The sequence below is a fragment of the Serinus canaria genome, chromosome 20 (assembly GCF_022539315.1).
Source record: "Serinus canaria isolate serCan28SL12 chromosome 20, serCan2020, whole genome shotgun sequence".
In the NCBI taxonomy this organism is placed as follows: domain Eukaryota; kingdom Metazoa; phylum Chordata; class Aves; order Passeriformes; family Fringillidae; genus Serinus; species Serinus canaria.
In genome coordinates, this window is record NC_066333.1 from 12,142,263 (window position 1) to 12,161,997 (window position 19,735).

General features: G+C 49.7%; 1 protein-coding gene across 1 annotated transcript; it reads right to left on the reverse strand.

The window, feature by feature from the left end:
• Positions 1-842: 842 nt before the first annotated feature.
• On the reverse strand, positions 843-15,425 carry RBM38 (RNA binding motif protein 38). The gene is made up of 4 exons (XM_009093144.4): positions 15,037-15,425; positions 14,212-14,335; positions 13,545-13,599; positions 843-2,372 (listed from the first exon to the last, which is right to left on the reverse strand). Exons 1-4 carry the CDS (start codon positions 15,202-15,204, stop codon positions 2,069-2,071), a joined length of 651 nt encoding a protein of 216 aa, XP_009091392.2. The 5' UTR covers positions 15,205-15,425; the 3' UTR covers positions 843-2,068.
• Between the last annotated feature and the right edge of the window lie 4,310 nt (positions 15,426-19,735).

Genomic DNA, 19,735 nt, shown 5'->3' on the forward strand with positions numbered 1-19,735 from the left:
ACAGTGCTGAACTGCCTCTGCTTTCATCCTACAGCATCCTCTTCCCCCAGGATGGCTTTAGGCATCACCACCTCACCAGCAGCAGATGTTGGTGCCAAAAACACGGCCCTTCCTGGCACCAGGCCTGCTGTGACCTTTATGGAGATGAACCAGATAACTGGCATGATCAAACAGAGTCATTTTATTTACTTTTACAGAATAATTCTTGAAGTTTGTAATTGTCAAAACCTGAACACTGAACTTCTAAAGCAAGTTGGTTGGGGGAAGTCAAATGTAGCACCAGAGCAGCGAATGAGGCTCAAGGGTGAAAGTCTCTCTGCTGCTGGCACCTGCCTGGTTCTGCTGGATCTGAGACACCCCCAGCAAATCCCCTTAACCAGGACAGGGCTCTGGCAGACTACTCTCTTTCAGAGAAAATCCATTTTCGAAAAATAACCCCCAATTTATTTTAAGCAAATAACAGAAGGAAAGTGATGGCCCGAAAACTCTGGGATGAGATCCCATCTGCCCCTGCTGCCTCTGGAGCTGCAGCAGAACCAGGATGGTAGCACCTCCCACCCTCTGCTGCACACAGTGTGAGGAAGCAGTTGGCACCAGCCCACGGGGTTCTGTGAGCTCAGAAAACCCGAGGTGCCTTGGGACACGCAGAGCAAGGGCAGTGGGGGACATGCTGCAGGATGGTGGCAGCACCTGATGCCAGCCAGGATGGTAGCAGGGGCTCCTGTCAGTGTGCCCACCCTGGCACACTGGAGGGTGAAGCCCAGCATGGCCAGACCAGGTGGGCTGGGAAATACTCCCTAAGGCACTGCAGCCAAGCAAACATGGTACCATACAGCATCGAATAATCTTAAAAGTTAAAATAGTTTATTGCTGTCTTTGTAGAAATGCACTTACATCGCCTGTTCTCTTCCTTTATTTGGCTGCTGGATTACAGGCATAAAAAGGTTACATTTACCCATTTGTTCAGCGACGTAACACCTTTTTCTCTATTGCTCCACTCATGATATTCTCCTAAACCTTGCTGGCCAACAGCCCCAGATCTCTTTTACATAAATACTGTAAATGTCTCCATAGGTTGCAGCATTGTAACAAAAGATCTACCAAAGTAGACAAAATGTTCAGTATTCTTGGTTGGTTTTTTGCATTTAAAAATATACCTAAATTTGAGATAATCTTAACAGAGTAACAATTACAATAAGAAAATAGTACAGTGCGTTGACTAAAGGAATATTCTGCTCTCCTTCAAGCCAATATTCCCTTTTGCATGTTGAAGTGATTCAGCAATTACTTAAGAACTTTTACCTACATACAATAATTTAGTAAAATGAGAATTAAACAAGGCAGATACTTACTACTATTCCTCTGTCTGCAATTCACAGCTCATGCGAATAAAATCGCAATAAATATTAAAAAATAGTTTTTCTTTTGCTTTTTTTTTTTCTGTAAGGCATCTCTGAGTATTACAAAGTTTTTGTACAACCAAAAAATAAGATTGCTTTTTTTCCACGTTCTCCAAGTACCTCTGCACCTCACCAGTAAATAAGAGGATTGTAGGCTGGATGAGGAAGGAAGGGGGCAGAAAGAAGACCACAGGTGATGGAAGCAGACTGCGATGTGTGCAAGAATCTGTCGTTTTCCTGTGAAACATTTCAGCCGCTTTTAGAACATCTTCAAGACAGTATCTGTCCAGATTGAAGGCAAAAAAAAAAGGGGGGGAAAAAAACTTACCAGAAGTCCACTTTCATAAGCACAATCAGACTGCAAGGATTTGGGGGTTTGCCCTCAACACTATAAATAGCTTAGGCATCAATATGCACCTACATCAGGGGGATAAAGGGCTGGGGTGATTTTTTTTTTTTTTTTTTTTTTTTTTTGGGTGCGGGTCGGTTTTTTGTCTCTTTTATAATTATTTTTTCTTTTGTGGTTTTGCTGTCCTAGTGGTATCCTTGCAGGGTAAGAGATTGTCCAGGAAGGCCGGGCCGAGCGGGCCCTCACTGCATGAGGTCAGGCCGGGCCGGGCGGGCCCTCACTGCATGCGGTCGGACCCTCACTGCATGCGGGCAGGCCCTCACTGCATGCGGTCGGGCTGCAGCTGCTGCGGCTGGTACTGCACGAAGGCGGCGGCGGGCGCCGCGGGGGTGCCGGCGCTGAGGGGCGGCTGCACCGTGCCCGTGGTGTAGCCGTATCCCACGAAGCCGGCGGCGGGAGAGGCAGCGTAGGGGTACTGGTCGTAGGCAGCTGTGGTGTACTGGGAATAGGCTTGGCTGGCGGCCGTGTAGTCGATGTAGGGAGATGTGATGGACTGCACGGGGGTAGGGATCACCACGCTGGGCTGGATGATGGCTTGGGGGTAAACATAGTGAGGCGTGAGTCTGTGGAGGTAAAGGGAGAGAGTCAGTGAGGGGCTGGGGGCGGCCTGGCCTGCACAGCCCCTCTTCCCCTCAGATTCATGTGCGTCAGCCATGGAAACGGTGCTGCCCAGCAGTGCTCCCCGGGGTCGGGATGAGAAGCAAACACTCCTAGACCTGAGGGTGTGGTGCAAGGTGAAGCACGGGCTGCTGCTAACACACACACCCTGGTCCCCACGGCTTGTATCCCCCACCATCCAGGCTGCTGAAATCCAAAATAAGCTCCCTGGAAGGCCGTGACAGCCTCTGGCTCACCTCATTTCCTCGGCCTTCTGCCTGTCCCTGCCAGCCTTTCTGCCTCCTGTATTGTCCATCAAACTTGGGTGAGGGTCCTGAGCACCCACACCCTTTGTGGGACACCTCCTGGCAGCAGGGACAGCGTGTCACCCTCCACGTGTCCCACCAGGAATGACCACTGACCCCAGGCCCTCCAGCCTGCCAGGTGTTATCAGTTACTACACACTTACACCATGTTTCTACAACACTGCATGTTTAGGGAATGCTACAGGGTGTTTGTTGTAAAACACGAGATATTCATGCTGCTTTCCTCCCCCCAGTAGCTGGCAGTAGGTGACACTCCTGCGTCCATGAGCTGTCACATCTGCCCCTGGCATCTCCGCTGCCCTTTCAGTAAGGGCCTGAAAGTGCAGCTTCTCCCAGGCTCACCCCTGCCTGAGGAGCTGGGCTGCTGAGAGCAACTCAACAATGTCACAGTCAATTAAAGTCCATAGATGGAGGGATCCTGGAGGTGATTAATGCAGGAGTGCCTACTAATTTGTTAGAAACTGCTAATGAGGAGGAAAGGGGAGGGGGGAAAAAAGCATTGAAATGAAACGGCTCTGCTTTCCAAAGGGCTCATGTCAAGTCAGGTCTCAAACAAGGCAAAAACTGTGCAAAACTGAAGGTTTAGGTACATCCACACAAAATGCCACGGGCCAGGCAAAAATGGGGAATTTGTGTGTCCTGAAGAGTGTGGCAAGGTGATACATCTTGTTTAAGAAATGGGGGTGCAGGCAATCACCAGCAAATGGCACAGTGCCAGTGGAAGATCACAGCCACACTGGGGAGAAGGTCCTGCTTGCTGAACCACATGAGGCAAAGCCATCCCTTAAAAGCTTGTGCCACCCTGTCTCCAAACCCAACTCATTTTGGCCAATAAAAAATCCCCAAGGCAAAATTCTGCAGAGAGATTATGCAGATTCAAATATTTTGGGGATTTTTGTGTGGATGTGTGTGACAGCACTTTTTCCAACACAACCACTTTTAAAAGCCTCCCACAGGCTCTTGACAAGGCACAGGGCTGTACATGGTTACCCTCATTCTACCTAACCCTCCTGAATCTCAGCCACCACCTGCAGTGTGCTGGGGTCCACCTGGGGCTGGTCCCTCCTACCCAGCACCTACAAGGCTGTTCCCACACTGGATGGTTCAATCTGCTCTTCAGACAGAAGAAATGCTTCCCACAAACAAGGGCTCATCTGAACCGAGTTTTCTCTCCTTTTCCCACTCCCATATGCAGTTTGTTTTCGCTTGAGACAATTTGCATGACAAGAGAATGACTGCTCTCCTCTCCCCACACAGCAACAGCTGCCTCTGAAATCAGGGTCCTTCCATATGCCCAGGGAGGATGGATGGAGGTGAGCAGCACCTCAACCTTTGATTCAGTGCAAGACCTTCTTCTGAGGCCACCAGACACCTCTGGACAGCAAGAGGGACCTCACAGTCCTCCAGCCCATAAGCACACCATACCCAGCATCATCCCGTGGGTAACAAGAATGAGATGAGGCAGCAGAAATGCACAGAATCCCTTTTTGTTCAGCTCTGATCTAAACTGAACAGCTGAATCAGAGATGGAGCTTAGGCACCAGCTCAGCCCAAGGGCACTCCTTGTCACACACTCACACCAGGCTGTGGCAGTCACCTCTTGGAGGAGCAGGGCTTAGTCCCACCCAGAGGTTCCTCCCACCTGTCACTGGCGGATTTTCTCTTTCATTTTGTTTTAAATAAAGAGGTGCAATGCTGCTCTCTGGGCCTGCCAGGGTCTGGGGAAAGGCTCTGCATAGGCACCCCCTGGCACAGGCCCTTGGCCATGGCATGAGCAGACTCAGTCCATGCTTACTGCTCTAGCCCTGGTAGATCAGCCAACATCCTGCATCCCAGACTGGGATGGATGCTCTGGCTGCTCCTCACTTCTCCCTGCCACCAGGCTTCCTGGTACTCCAGGGCCCAACAAAGTTAAAATCACTCCACAAATGCCACAAAAAGTGCACAATCCACTAAAATCCACCCGGTGGCAGGAGCAGAGGAGGGGCCTGCACTTTTCCTGCCCACAGGAATTCCACCTGTGCTCACCAACCAACCAGGATAGCCTGAGAGACTCCTGGTAATCCAGCCAGAGCATCATCCTGTCTGAGCAGCTCCTCCATGTCCCTTGCTGCCACCCAACTGCTCTCCTGAGCTGGCACAGCCCATGTGGGGGACGTGGTGCCACCAGGGTGAGTGGACATCCCCAGCTCACCACAACAGCCTCCCCACTGTTGGCTTTACTTTCACACACAGAGCTCCTCAGTGGGCTCAGAGACAGCAAATCTGCAACATCCTGCACTACATTTTTCCTTCAGCAAGGGAAAAACTCCAGCTTTTCAGTACTGCTTGGAATAAAAAGCACCATTAGCTTGAAAGGCAGAATGCACTCCTGGACCCTGCTCTCAGAAATCCATCCCACCAGGCCAGTGCATACACAAGCATACATCACTCACAATAGCTGCTACTGCACTAAAAAAACACACTCAGCAACTCCAAGATCTGCTTCTAAAGGGAATGTCAATGTAAAAGGGAAGGTTCTTTTGGTCTGTAGGATTTCAATAATTCAGCTAGAAATTTCAATCAAGGTATTATGCAGTTTGGTCTTCTGAATTAGGTGGACAGATGGCAATTCATCAACCAAAACAAAACACACAACTCAACGTAAGGTCACTTTGATGACTTGCAGCTACAAACAAAACAAACCAGTGCAGTAGGATGAAGTTCTCTGCTGGCTACATTTAGCATCCACAGAAGATCCTAAAGTATTTCCCCCTCTTCCATTATTCCTGAACATGATCTTTCAGGAGCTTTTTTTTTTTTTTAAGCAAGCTGTTCTGGAGTTCTTTTTCTAGAAAACAGCAAACTCTAATCTGAATTTCTACAGGATGAGTCACATCTGTGTTTTAAGATGCCTTTCCCTTCCTCCCTCCCTGCAGTTCTCCTCCATCCCCCATGATGGGCCCTGCCAGCCAGGAGAGAACTTCATCAAAAACACACACAGTGTGATTATAAAACACCAACCAAGTGATCAGCCATGGCCACCACACACCAAAGTCACCCTGTGAACAGCAGATGGACGAGATGCTGCTGGCACCACCACGAGCCACAGGCAAAGGCCACCCAACACAAGGAGCAGGGTCAAACCTCAGCCCAGAGGCAGCAGTGGCACTGGAGGGACAGCAGGAGGGACAGCAGGGACTGGTGCCAGCCCATGCTCCTGACCGTGTGGCACCATGCCCCAGCAGCCAGTATGGAACCAGAACAGAGATGGTTACAGAGCTGCTGGCAGAGGGACACAGGCTCTGTCCTTCTTTGGTGGGGGACAGAACAAAAGGGGCCCCGTTGTGGTGCAGGCCTGGGTGGAGATGTTCAAACATGTCAGGGGAGGCACCCATGGCTCCAAGCAGATGAAAAAGTCCCTTTCAAGACCTGCCATCACCCAGGTCTCCCCACCACAGCAGCAGGGCAGGGCTGGCTGGGGGGCAGCAAGAAAAAAGGGACAAGTCAGGAGGAAATGTGTCCCACTTCTTTCCCCAAACACTGAGGAAGAGGAACAAGCTCTCATCAGCAGAGCTCCTCTCAGAGACACTTCATGTATTTGACCATTTTGTATCAGATTTACACCTAAAATGTGCTTTAGCTGCACCTTCTCAGGACTTCCTACACATGAGCCATGAGCTGTTCCTGCAAGCTGCTCCTGCATGCTGCACGAGTTTAGGAGAGCAACAAGGTGGGAGTTCCTGACCCCTTGATCTCTGCCAGCCCTGCTGGGAGCTGGTTTTGTCAGCTCTGAAGAGGTGGAGACAGCTGCACCCCTCTGTCAGCAGGGACACGGCATCACACAAACATTTGGGAAACAAGGAGGGGCACAGGGCTCTTGGCAGCCTCACAGAGATCAGCACACAAATGCCACCACCACCACCAGCCTTTTATTTCTTGAAGAATAAAAGAAACAGAGCCCTTTGTGTCTGCCAGTGAAGGCACAAATTCTGGCATTTGACCCCAGGAATTTGGCCTCCATTTCCACTAGAGCTGACCCATTGGCTGCCACAGGGACACCCACACTGCCACAGCACGTGATGGCAGGGGGTGCTGGGGGTGCTGCAGAACCAGCTGAGCACAGCCCCTGGTGATGTGACACCTCCAGGCACTGCCTGCAGGGCAGGTCCAAAGGTGGATTTTGAAGTGGGCTCCTGAGTTTAAAGCTGCTCTGGGAAGCACAACCCACACCTGCACTGGCAGTGCCAGGGCACCACGGCACAGCTGGAGATGCAGGCACACATCCTGGTGTGATTCACACTCCAAGGAATCGCTCCTGAGGGACACTCCCAAGCCAGCAAGCACTCACCTTGAAGAGACACGCAGTAAACGTGTGTGGAGTGCAGGCAGGGCTGGCCACAGGGATCATACGGGCCCCAGCCACGATGACAGGCTGTGGAAATGTGAGAAATTCAGGTGCTGTTCTCAGTCCAGACATGAGGAGGAGGCTGCAGGATGTCCCTGCCTGCCCACCAGGGCTCTCACTCCAGGAGGGGATCACAGTTTATCCACTAACACCTGGGTGCAGATCAGGACATTGGCTGTGCCCTGATCACTCCACCATCCCTCACCATCCACTGACAGGGCTGGGCTCTAACCACAACATGACAAACCTCCAACTCCTCAAATGTCCCTACTAAAGCTGATTTAAAAATGCACTGAAATGTCAACAGCTTCTGCCTCATCAGCCAGCTATCCCAGCCAGCTCAAAGTCACACAAGGATGAACTCTGCAGCTCCATGGGATTTATCATCACCTGCTGCAATATGACACAAACACAAAATAGCAAAGCAGTCAAGACAATTTCTGCTCCTCTTGGAACTGATTTGCCTGTCTGCATTCTCCTCATCCTCCTCTGTCCCTCTGAGAAGATGTACACAGCAGCCCATGCAGACAGGTACAGGACTGAGTTTCCTGCTTCCCTGCTGGGAGCAGATGTCACCACACCAGTGGCAATCACCAAGGCATGACATGCCACAACAGACTGTCCCACACTGCGGTCAGTGGGGGAAAAAAACAGAAGTAAAAAAAAGGCTGCAGACCAAAGATGGGAGTACATCTCCCAAAGATCTAATACTTTTCCTCAGCTCAACCAAGAGTCTGAGATCAACATGCTGAGCTCCACTATGAATTATAGCCAGGCTCAATAACTTTATCCTCTGCATCTTGCTTCCCCCACACCCAAAGGAAGAAGGAAAAAAAAAAACCTCCATGATCCCACACAAAGGCATGCTGGGCCAGACCAAAAATAGTTTTGGAGAGAAGCAGGCTGAAAAACACTCAGGTAGCAGGAGATAACATCTGCCTGAAACAAGAGCCATCTGGCACCAAGGAAAAAGCCACATGGAAGTTTATCCACAACTAGTCAGCTCTCCAGAGAAGGAAAAAACCCCTCCCCTTTCCAGTTATCAGCACAGCCAAACCAGAAATTAACTGACAGAAGAAACAGGGACTGTTTCACACCAGTGCATGACAGGAACCTGAGTCCCTCAAAATCCTTGTGAGGAACCTGGTAGGATGGCAGGAAAACCAGGGTCTCCAACAGACCAACCCAGGAAGCCCCAGAATTCTGCTTTTGACTGAGCTCTGCAATTTTCTTCTGCAATTTAGAGAAAATCCATGGCAGAAACATCTCTAAAGTCTTCTGAAGTACCTGACAAATTTTGGAATAATACACATTAGTGACTACTTTCAACTGGTTCCATTTTTAACTGACTTTCTTTCTCTACACGTGATCCCTTCCACTGACCCTTAATTAAAACCATCCACTCATTTGATTTATCCAAACCCATCTCTTGGAGAGATGAAGTATTTTGAAGTAGAATGCTTCAGCTATGGAAAAAGCAATGAAGTATCTCTTTTTGATAAAAGAAGGCCTACACTTGATAAAACAAGTAATTAAGTAATTTCTCAGTCAAGAAAGAAATTCCATTTTAAGAGTTTGTGATCTCAGCTACCAGTTGTGCCTTTGTGGTAGTAGAATATTTAAGACATCTCAATCCTATCCCTCCACACCTTCCTGCAAGCTGGCATCATGGGGGATGCCTGGATCCAGCATGGTTTTTCCAGCTTCTGCTGCTTTGGCCAGGGCAGCTCAGCTCTGACAGATGAGAGATAAAATGCTCAAAGCTGGTGACAGGGAAATTGCAGGGGACAGCACAACTCTGTTTACAGCACTTGGAGACTGAGAAACAGGAGACTGAGTTTTAACTCCGAGGTCCAGGACTTTTCATCTTTTGTGATCATGGAGTATATTTAGCTCTGGTATGTAGCTTGCTCCCATCCGTGGGGAACAAGTTCTTCATAAAAGTCGTATTTAGAAGTGACCCGGTGTCCTTGCTACCAAATTATCAGCACAACAACTGTCTGGTTCCCTGGCTGGTGCCCTCAGCGCCAGGGCAGGATGCCCAGGGCTGCATTCATCATTCCAATTACTGGGCATGTGCTTAATACTACGAGTTGGGGCCCATATGCCAGCAGCTGCTCAAAGGAAACATGAGATCAAGCACAAGCTGAGCTGCTCTGGAAATTCAGACGTGTGCATCAATCTGCCACACTGGGACTCTGTGGCACCAGCCAGAGAGTGAATTCAACACAGGTGAATTTTGGATCTGCCACTCCCCAGCTCGTGCACCAACAGGAAAGGACTCAGGTCTCTGCTGCTGAGGAGGATGAAGAGGAAATCCATTCCAGAGGCAATGGAATCACACAGAGAAGATGGCACAACTCAAGCCATGTGCTGTGAAGACAAAGCTAGAGCCAGCTCAGGCTGTCTCTCCATCACACACAAGCCCTGACTGCCCAGGAATGGCTCAGATCCTTCACTCAGAGCCTGTCCCTTGCAACAGGTCTGAGCTCACATCATTCACAGAGCCAAGTGTGAGGTCACTGTATCACACCAAACTTTTGTATTGTTCTACAGGCAGAACGTGAGCAAAGTCTGCCCCAACCTCAAAAAACAGGCACACCAAACCCTTGGGTCTGACACCAGCATTTGGCATCTTGAAGTAGTGTTCAAGAAAATTCTCAAAGCTCTCTGAGCTGCTTATAAATACATATTTATCCTTCAAAAACACTAAATAAAATAATAGAAAAATAAGAAAGATTTCTTTCTGACTGGCAAGCATTTGGTCTGAGCAGCAGTCACCATGCATGAGAACCAGCAGCTGAAGCCGTTTGGAAAATGGATTTGGACATTTCTTAGGAAATGCCCCCTTTCCCCCACAAGCTTTCATGTTCCTGGCACAGGATAACACCAGGTGCTGGGTGCTCCATCCCCATGAGCCTGGCAGAGTGGGCTGGGATCCTGCAGCCTCCAGCTCTGGGTAGGTGGGCACTGGGAAGCTGGAGCAGGGGGATGCCAGCTGACAGAGGCTGGGCACAGCACGTGCCCCTTTTATAAGCATAACCACAGAAAAGATGAAAGTTTGTTGCCTTTTATTTTTAACCCAATAGAGAAATTTTAAGGATAAACAGCTGCAAGGGAGGCTGGGTTGACACAAAGGGAGACTTTCTTCACTTCCTAACTGCAGCAGCATCAATGCATGAAATTTCAAACTCAAAGAGATTTAACTCTTTCTGATGTTGCCAGAGACCAAATGTGGGCCAGAGGCAGAGGGTCACCAAAACAAGTAACTACACACGGATGGGGTCTCTGGAGCAATGACATCCAATGTGCAGCTATGGAAAGAGCTGGATCCTACCACAAGAGACAGCTTTATGTTTGCAAGAGCTCAGTCAGTCACTGGTAGATCTCCCACACAGATAGCTCCTTCGCTGAGGCACAGCCACAGGAATGCATCTGCCATATGCTGTGTCCAGAGCAGCAAGCACAGAGGAGAACCAGGGAATCCCCACTCCCTGCACAGACTCAAACCTGCCTCCACCTCCAGAGTCCCAGAGGAGGGAACCACGAGGTGGGACCAAGCAGCTCTGCCACATCACCTGATCACATGAAGCATGGCAGCTGCAGGGACACGCTGGCACTGCCAGGTGCCTCCAAGCAAAGCACAGTCTGCAAGCCCCAGGCTGAGCCCCAGGCCCAATGCTGCTTCCCTAAACTCAGCAGCCGGATCTCCGAGTCACAGACATATCCTTTGCCTTGCATTACTGTTAAGATCTCTGGTTACAACAAGCTAGAAACTTCTTTTCCAAACAGGATTTACTACTGTCTCCGGGCTGTCTGCTGTGCAAGTGCCTCCCCTGCCCAGGACAGCAGGAAGAAGGAGAGAGGCTCCTCATGGTTTCTCTTTCTGTTCCGCCTAGCCCTGGCAATATTTACAGCTGCATTGAGGTGTCTGGGGCTGGGGGGGGAAGCCTTCAGTCTATAAATAATCCTCTCTGGTATTTGGGTAATTTTCATAGTTTCCATTCATTTCAGGTTTCACCAAAACTTGTGTTTTGTGGCTTGATAGCTGGGACATGACTGGCTGCTTGCTCTTCCTTAACTGCCCAGGAGTTAACGGTTCTTCATTCATTCCTGCCCTGCCAAGCCCAGCTCGCTCACCAAGCACCCTGTGCCCCATGACAATCATCTTTTGGAAACCACAATGCCAACCCCTGGGCACAAACACTTTGCAGAGACGGGAACTGCAGGAGGGAGAGCCAGGCAACATCTCACACCAGGGGCAAAGCAGCCGAGCCACTGAGCTTCCTTTGGGAAAGGTTGGGATCCACCCAGTGTGGTGCAGACAGACAACAGCAATTCAGTGACAGACCCTGACAAACTCCTCATCTACCCTCATATCCCACTGAGGGCCAAGGAAATTGTGGGTCCAAGGGAATGCAGGTGTGGAGCTTGGCAGGCTCTTAATTTTGTTGGTCTACTGAGGAGACAAAGAAGGAACTGGCAGCCAAGCTCTGCTGCTCGACCGAGCACCTGAGGCTTTGCTCAGAAGCCACAGAGCAGCCCAGTTGTGGTGCTCAGGTAAAGGTGGTGCTCAGGTAAACACATTCTGTAAAACCCACATTTCCAGTGATTCTGCTGCAGCAATGACTGAATTCAATTAAATTCTTGTTTACTGATGCTTGCAAATAATGATATATAATCCCCTGCCTACAGCCCTCCATTCTCCTGGTTCCTGTCTCTTGGCAACTGATAAATAATTTATAATGTTCTCCACTGTATGTGCTAACTGCAGCTCTGCTGGTTTAATGATGAAACCAATGCCTAAGAACTGCAACAGGAACTGCCTAGATCACAAGGAACATGTAATCAGTCGATCCCACACTCCTCTGGATGTGAAACCAAAAGCAAACTGTTGGAAAAAAAAAAAGTTTTCAAAAGCTGCGGCTGCAGGGTAGGAAGGGCACCCAGAGAACTGCAGATAATCTGCAAGGTGCTCCTGCCAACAAGAGGAGTTTTAACGGGCTTCACCATTTTGCTCTTCTCTGCTCCCATGCGTGGCAGGACTTGCCAGAGGCTGCTTTTATTGGCAACTTCTCTCCCGCACTACCAAGTCTCTGGGTTCGCATCTCAAGGTGCTGCTACTTTGGGGGCTATGAAAGCTCTTGCAGCCCCCATGCAAGGAGAGCTATAAAAAAGCAGCATTTGGTCTATGCAGACTAACGTGGCTATTGCCCCAAAAAAGGGGAGACTCTTCCTTTCATGGCAGCTGTTTTTCAAGGCCTTCCAGCAGAGCTGTAAGCGCTTGCGAGAAGCGGCGTGTTTGAACCACACACAGCACACGTACACGGGGTGTGCACTATTGTGGCAACACAGCCTCTTCCATCCAGAAACTCATTGGAATGAGATTACCCAGGCAGTTGGCAACTGTGGCCATAAGGGCAGAGGAATGAAAGTTTTATTGTTAGCAGATTTTTTTTCTCTTAAAAAAAAAAAAAAGGAAAAAGAAAAAAAGCACCCCCAAAAAAACGAGCAGAGAGCAGGGAAGGGATGAAGTATTGCTGTTGACAAAGGCCAAAATCCCATCTATTTATATTAGAGTCACACAAAAACCACACCAGGGCAGTGCTCAAAAGCTTTAAAAAATGCACCTACTTTCTTAATGCTCTTAGAAAATAATAATAAAAAACCTTATCAATATTCACTTTCTGAAATGGTGTAAAAAAAGAGCTGCATCAATCATTAAACAGTTAAATGAGGGCAGTATGACAGTCACTATTGTTCTCGTGAAGCACACTTGTCTTTTGCCGAGCAGCTGCCAGATCCTATTAGATGTATAAAAAGAGGACTTTTCTAACCGAGTAGGGATGGTATAAGCTATTGAAAACAGCAGACAAAAGCCCACTTTTGCAGACTATTCAAGCCTTGTATAACATCTGTCCAAAATCAATTTTTGACCTAATGTTACTTTCATTAAGTAACAGACTTTGTTTCCAATGCAATTTGTTTTCTAGGATAAAACTGTATCCTAAGCGTTATTACGTGGGAAATGGCACAGAGGAAGCAGAGGATCTTATTTGAGAAACATGAGAACAGAATTTGCTTAATTGTTTTGACACCTTAAGTACTATAATAGAGAAACTATTTTCCATTTATTTGAATTCCTGTGAATTCTTGAAGTTGGCAAAGCAGAGAGCAACGCACTGGGTTTATTATGACTAAGATTTACTGAGGATAAAGAAGGATCTTTGGGAATTACATTAAAGCGGACAAATGCACAAAACTTCGGAAATCTCCACCAGAAATAAAGTATTCTGAACATTAACAACAGCTGTTGAAACTGTCCACTCTTGATGGCAAAGGTTTTTTTCACACATTTTAAATAATGAGGAAGTTGATTTGTGAATCTGATTTCAAACAGACCGTTAGGAAACATTTCCACTTACCCAAAGGGTCTCTGAATGAAGGCTGGATGTAGCTGTTGCACACCTATGGTAAAACCTAAAAAAAAAAGTTCAGGAAAAAAAGGAAATATTAATGAATGGCATCCATTGTAACATTCAACTCGTAAGACACAGGCAGAATTACAGCACACGTCTTTGCATTTGATCTGCTATGCATGTGAGCAAATTCAGAGCCCCATTTAGAAACAAGTTAAATTTAACATGCATATGTGATATGCACGAGGAGCAGATGGGAATTCATGATGAAAGCCCAGTGTGAACGTGCTGCTATGGAACAGACAATAGGGAATAAAGCCTTATTTTACACACTGGGTACTGTGGTCATTAAACCGAAGGGAGAAATGACAAAGTGGATCTTACTGTTAATTCTCATGTAACAAAGAGGTCAACGGGCAAACAGATCTGCCGTGGAAGGAAACAGCTTTAACAGTTATATGAACTTCGGTGAGTAACACTAGTGCAGCAGGGCTGAGTAAGAAGATACAGCAGAGAGGTAACTGGACCAGGCAGTGTCCTAAGCCAGCAATCAGAACTATGGCGGACAGATAAATGTGCATCGTCAGATCAGATGATTCCAGCCCGAGGAACTTGTTTCCCTGTCTTACAAGTTATTCTAATAGAGAGAGATGGGATCTCCTGGATGCCTCACCAGTTTGAATACTCCTTGGTTTTGCTCCCAAATACGCCAGGTTCACATTTGCTTTCCTGCCGTCAATGATGGGGTTTGGGTCTTTGCATGCTCTTTCAGCAGCAGCTCTGTCTGCCATGGTCACCTGGAATCGAGCACAGCCTTGTTTGTAGCAACAGCGCTTTGTAAACACTCCAGCAACAGGCACTGAAGTGGAGTTTATTTATTGTTCTATTTTGAATCGGGAGCTGAACTCCCTTCGTGCAGCCTCGCTTGCACGGCGAGATGGGAAGGGCTGCTGGGACTCGATGGAAAAGCGGGCGCTCCCCCCGCGCCCGGTTTCCCCGCTGGGCCGCTGCCAGCTGTTTTCCCCTGCCCTTCCACCTCCTCCCCGTGCCTTTTTTAAAAAGCTGGCGGAGCCCTTCCCAAAACCCCCGGCGCACAGGAGCTCAGTGCAGCTCCGGCGGGATGCGGGGACCCGCACGGACATCGGGAGGGGGGAGCAGGTGCTGAAACGAACGGCACGGCCTCGGCCAACACGGGGGGCTCCTCCCGGGCCCCCAGCCCAGCCTTTGTCCTGACCCAGTCTCTCATTCCCGCAGCGGGCACAAGCTCCGCGGCAGCCACGGGACGGGCGGCGGCTCCGCAGCGCCCGGCACCGGGGGGTCCTCCCGGCCACACCGGGACTTTGTCCGGGAGTTTGTCCGGCCACACCGGGAGTTTGTCACCGCACCGGCGGGCTCGCCAGTCCGGGGCTCGGCTGCCGGCCCCTTCCCCGGGGCACGGGGGGCAGCGGGGGCAGCACCCGTCCCGCCGCAGAGCGGAGCGGAGCAGAGCGGCACTTACAAAGCCGTATCCTCGGGATTTGCCGGTCTGCCGGTCCGTGATCACCACCGCCTCCTCGATGTCCCCGAAGACCTCGAAGTACTTCCTGAGGGAGGAGTCGGTGGTGTGGTAGGGCAGCCCCCCGACGAAGATCTTGGTGAAGGTGGTGTCCTTCTGCACGGTGTGCATGGTGCCGGCAGCGGCCGGCCCCGGCCGGCATCCACCCCGAGCAGAGCCGCGCCCCGCCGAGCCCCCCGCGGCGGCCGAAGGCAGCGGAGCGGCGGCGGCTCCCGGGCCCTACAGCCGCCTCATGGCCGCGCCTGGAGCCGGAGCACGGCCCCGTCGAGCCCGCCGGTGCCGGTGAGTAGCGGCCGCCCCGCCGCCGCCGCCGCCTTTGTAGGGCCGCGCGGCCCCGCCCCGCCGCCGCGCAGGGGCGCTCGGGGCGCGTAGTCCGGCCCCGCCCGGGGGTCCCCGCGCCCCGCCCCGCCCGAGCCCCCGGCCCGCTCCGAGCTCCGGCAGCGCCGCACACACCGGCGGTCCCCGCGGCCGGACCCTCGGGCCGGGCCCCGCGCTCACTGCAGGTCCCGGCGGCTCCCGGGGAGCGGGGCCGGGCGGGCGAGGGCAGCGCTCCGGCAGGAGCCCGCCAAAGATCCCGCCTGGGCAGCGGGTGTCCCGCACCCCCAGCCCGCTGCTGTTGCACAACCATCGCAACGGCGAGGGCTTGGTCCCCGGCAGGCTCGGACACGGGGACAAAGCCGGCGGCAGCTGGCAGCCTTTGTGGCACGCAGGGGGGCAGAGGCGCGGTGAAAGGCAGGGCAGGAGGAAGGGGTGGTGTTGAACGGAATCGCCAAGGAGAAACAGCCAGGGAGGGGGTCAAGGAGTGAGCAAGGGTTCACAACTGTCTTTCTTAGGTTCTTAAGCCTTCTGCTTCTCCACTGGGCACCTGGATATGTACCTGTGCAGCCTCTCTGGGGACAGGGATGCACCGTTCCCATTTCCACTGGTAGTCAGCAATGGGGTTCTCCACCATCCTCCTTCTGCATTTTGTTCCATGAAAGAACAGGCAGCTCCTGCTGTGAAGTGCCATTGCCTATGACCTGACATGCAGGTTTCTGCCCTGACCTGCGATTCAAACCTGGGAGAATTGTTACTAAAACACAGCCCCATACTTGCTGCATGTACCCCTTGGTCCGTAACTGCAGGAAAACAAAAGCTGAAAAGCTATGTGGGTAGTTCAGAACCCACCACTGGGGAACTCCAATGGTGGGGTGCTTGCAATGCTTTAATTCCTCCTCTCCAGCATCAGCTGGAGTTTGTGGTGTGGGAGAGGATCCCAAAAATCATTATTTACTCATACTTTCCATCACCCAGAATCTCAAGAACGGCCCCTGTGCCTTAGGTTTATCATTTCTCAAAAAAAAGAGATTTTTTACAACATGATAAATGCAGAGATAACATTTTAGAAAAAAAAAAAAAAGCCAGTGGAGTTCTAAATCATCATCTGCTTTGGCTTCTATACAGCAGGTTCAGACTCTACAGACACTTTTTTTTTTTTTTTTGTTACAGACCCCACAGAGAAAAGCCAGTTATTTCAAGAGAAAGGAATGCATTAATGTCTGCACTCCATAGTTATTCATTAATATTTTTCTTGCACTGCTTCCATAGTTCTAAACACCCTATGCTTCATAAAAGAGAGAGGGGAAAAAGAAAAAAAGCCAAGGAAAGCCATTAAGCTTTCAGTCCTGAACCACCAGACTTCAAGACTAGGGTGCATTTCCTTTGATTACTGTGGAAGAAAGATGGAGCTGGGCCAGCAGCACCCAACATCAGTGAAAAATTGACAGCAAATGGATGGTCCATGGAGCCTTTGTGTCTTGTGAAGCCACCAGCTGTGCCTGGTCCATCCCAACAGCAAGCCTGGAGCACACCTTTGGGGCCAGACTGCAGCCAGGGGCTGGGGCCTCTCCACCCCGAGTCCCCCCTTCTGTCTGCATGACTTCCACCACAAACTGCACATCAGCTGCTTCCTGGGCTGCCCGAGCTAATGACAGCCCCGTTGGCATCCAGTCACTGTCCTTTTACAGAGCTTCATTCTGCTCCAAATGATGGCAGAGATTCAAACCATCCAACCAGACTCTGGCTCCTCTGCAGGGCAGGCAGGGCTGGCAGAGTCCTCCAGAGACACCAGCAGCATCTCTGTTCTCCATGCTTATGCTTGTCAGGGGGGGAAAAACAGCACAGGCTTTTTCTTCTTCAAACATGAGCCCCACATCTCTCAAAGGAGAAATCCCAGCTCCTCTTCTTCCCTCGAGGCAGGAACAGGAGTTTCTTACAGGCAGAACAGAAGAAAAAAGGAGCTCAGGCTAAACCTGTGCTCGATGAGCAGCACAAACCCCCCGGTAGCGCTGGGGAGGCGGCCTCAGCTCTGCCACATCCTGGAAAGCAGGAGGGGAAATGAAATCTCCTGTCCCATACTGCAGCTATTGCAAACACAGGCTCTAATGAGCTGTTACCACAAACACAGCAGGAAAGGGAAGAGAAAATGAGTAAGGATAACTTTATGGAAGTTAATTAGTTTGCTTTTATTTTTTCCACCTCGTTCTTGTGAAAAGCACTCATCCTCCTCAAAACACCTACAGATAAAATCCAGCCATCAGATCAAAGCTGCAGGAGCTTGGCAGAGCCAGTTTGCTGACACCTCCCCGTGCTTTTACTGCAACAATAGGAGTACCTGAGAAGAGAAGAACATATTTCAACTTTCTTTGAGTTATCTCAAAGATGACTCCTGTAGAGGCAAGCATACCTCAAAGTATGAAGCTGCCTTGGGGAAGGCAGGACATTGCTTAGCACAAATCTAAGAGCAGACTGCAAGCAAGAAAGAGAACACAGACCCGATATAAGCTATTGTAGGGGTGTATTTACTCCTTTGTAGTTATTAAGGAATAAAACGACACAGGTCAGTTAGTGAGGAGGCTGGGAGAAAAGTCATCTTTTGCAGTGGGTGTACAACCATCCACATCCTTAATATACAGGATTTGTATTGCAAATCCAGAGCATCCTATTCTCATTCAGATTGGGAAGATTAATTGTACAATAATTCAACACAGTTAAGAGGACTCACTGGGTTTTTACTTACAAGTTAATACATTCCTCGAGGCTTGTGCAAAATTGATACACAAAGGCTCCTTCTGGTGGACTTCAGCAGTGTTATCCAAGAGGTGGAATGGAAGAGCTGCAGATGACCAAACCAGTGTGCTGGATTCCACTGACAATCCTAGAGGAGGTGGCACTACAAGGCTATCCAGGTAGAGAACCATGTAGAAATGGTCCCTGCCTAAAGGATGAAAACCAAATTATAGCAGAAGTAATACCTTTGGGAGCACAAGAACAGGACTGAGGTAGGGAAAGAGCAGCAGGGAGAATGTTCCCTGTTCCTTGACTTCTTCAAAGCCCCAAAGTCCCTTCTGTTCTTGTCCCTCCCTTGGCAGTGAAGCTCTGTGGTGCTCTCCTTGTAGACTTGTCTGAGCATTTTCCTTTCTTCCCCCAGTGTCTTTGGGAAAATTGATTTGAGACACCCCAGGTCTGATCTGCAAGCCATTGAAGAACCTGCCTCATTTCTTAGCAAACTGCTGGGCTTTATTTATAAAATGGAGCAGGGCTGCTGTGGAGCTCTGACCTTTTTCAGTTCCTGCTGCTGCTTAGCCAAGACTTCATTGCTGTAGGGCAGTGCCCTTGGGTTTTGCCATGGATACCCGCTTATTGCAACAACAGCAGATGAAACATCCCCCTTAGAAGCTCCACAGTTAAATAAGTTAACTGGAGAGCAAGGGACTTACTGTGGGAACTGTTTGGTTTGTTGGTTTTACTAATGCTCAGTCTGGATGCTGGCCACCAGCGAGGCTGTGAACAGGGAGATCTTGAGGGAGCTGCATTCAGGGGCATTTGGTTTGGGTTATCACAGGGAATTCTGCATCTGGGCCCTCTGTCTCAGATTTTTTGGTTTGGTGCCCTGAGCACACCATAACAATTGCTTAACCCAGAGCTGCTGCTGCAACAAGAATTGAAAAATGAAAATCATTCTTCTTTGGGCCACTTGTAACAAAATAGTTGAGCAGAGGAGGTTCCCAATCAGGGCTGCTTTCTGGCTTTGGTTTCTGTAGGAATCTTCCAATAGGACTATTTCCTCTTCTGAATATTCCAGAACTAGGCATGCTGAGTGAACTCTGTTTCCTTTTGCTGGCTACACTGGTTACACAGAAGCAGATAATCAGATCTAGTGGGCATCTGGAGTGATCTGGTTTAATGTTCCAGTAACCTGCATTTAAAAAAAAAATAAATTGATACGGGCATTGGTAACTCTGGGACTGAGAGAACAACAGATGGGACACCTCACTCAATTCTGCTGGACCACAAGCATATGTTAGTGTGGCTAAAGGAAGTGTTATTAAAAATCTAATTCTACTTCCCCAAACTTTCCTGCCCTCCCATTTGATGTCCCTTCAGAAAATGAAAATTGCTTATCTGTGCCATGACAAAAGACAAACAGAATCATGGTAATTGCAAACAAGATTCCTGGGAAAGAAGAGCCTTGGAGGAGACATTGCAGAGCTCATAACGGCTTGGAGGGTCTTGCCACAGGAAGTGCACTGAAAACCTTGGATATAAATCTAGATGAAAATAAAGGCATAAAATATGGCCAAGGAAACTGAGAGGCTGTGCC

Coding starts and splice junctions, on each gene's coding strand:
- RBM38 (XM_009093144.4), bottom strand. CDS start 15,204: ATGCACACCGTGCAGAAGGACACCACCTTCACCAAGATCTTCGTCGGG. Junction 13,600..14,211: donor ACCAAGGAGTATTCAAACTG/GTGAGGCATCCA, acceptor TTTTTTTTTTAG/GTTTTACCATAGGTGTGCAA. Junction 2,373..13,544: donor TTCATTCAGAGACCCTTTGG/GTAAGTGGAAAT, acceptor TTACCTCCACAG/ACTCACGCCTCACTATGTTT.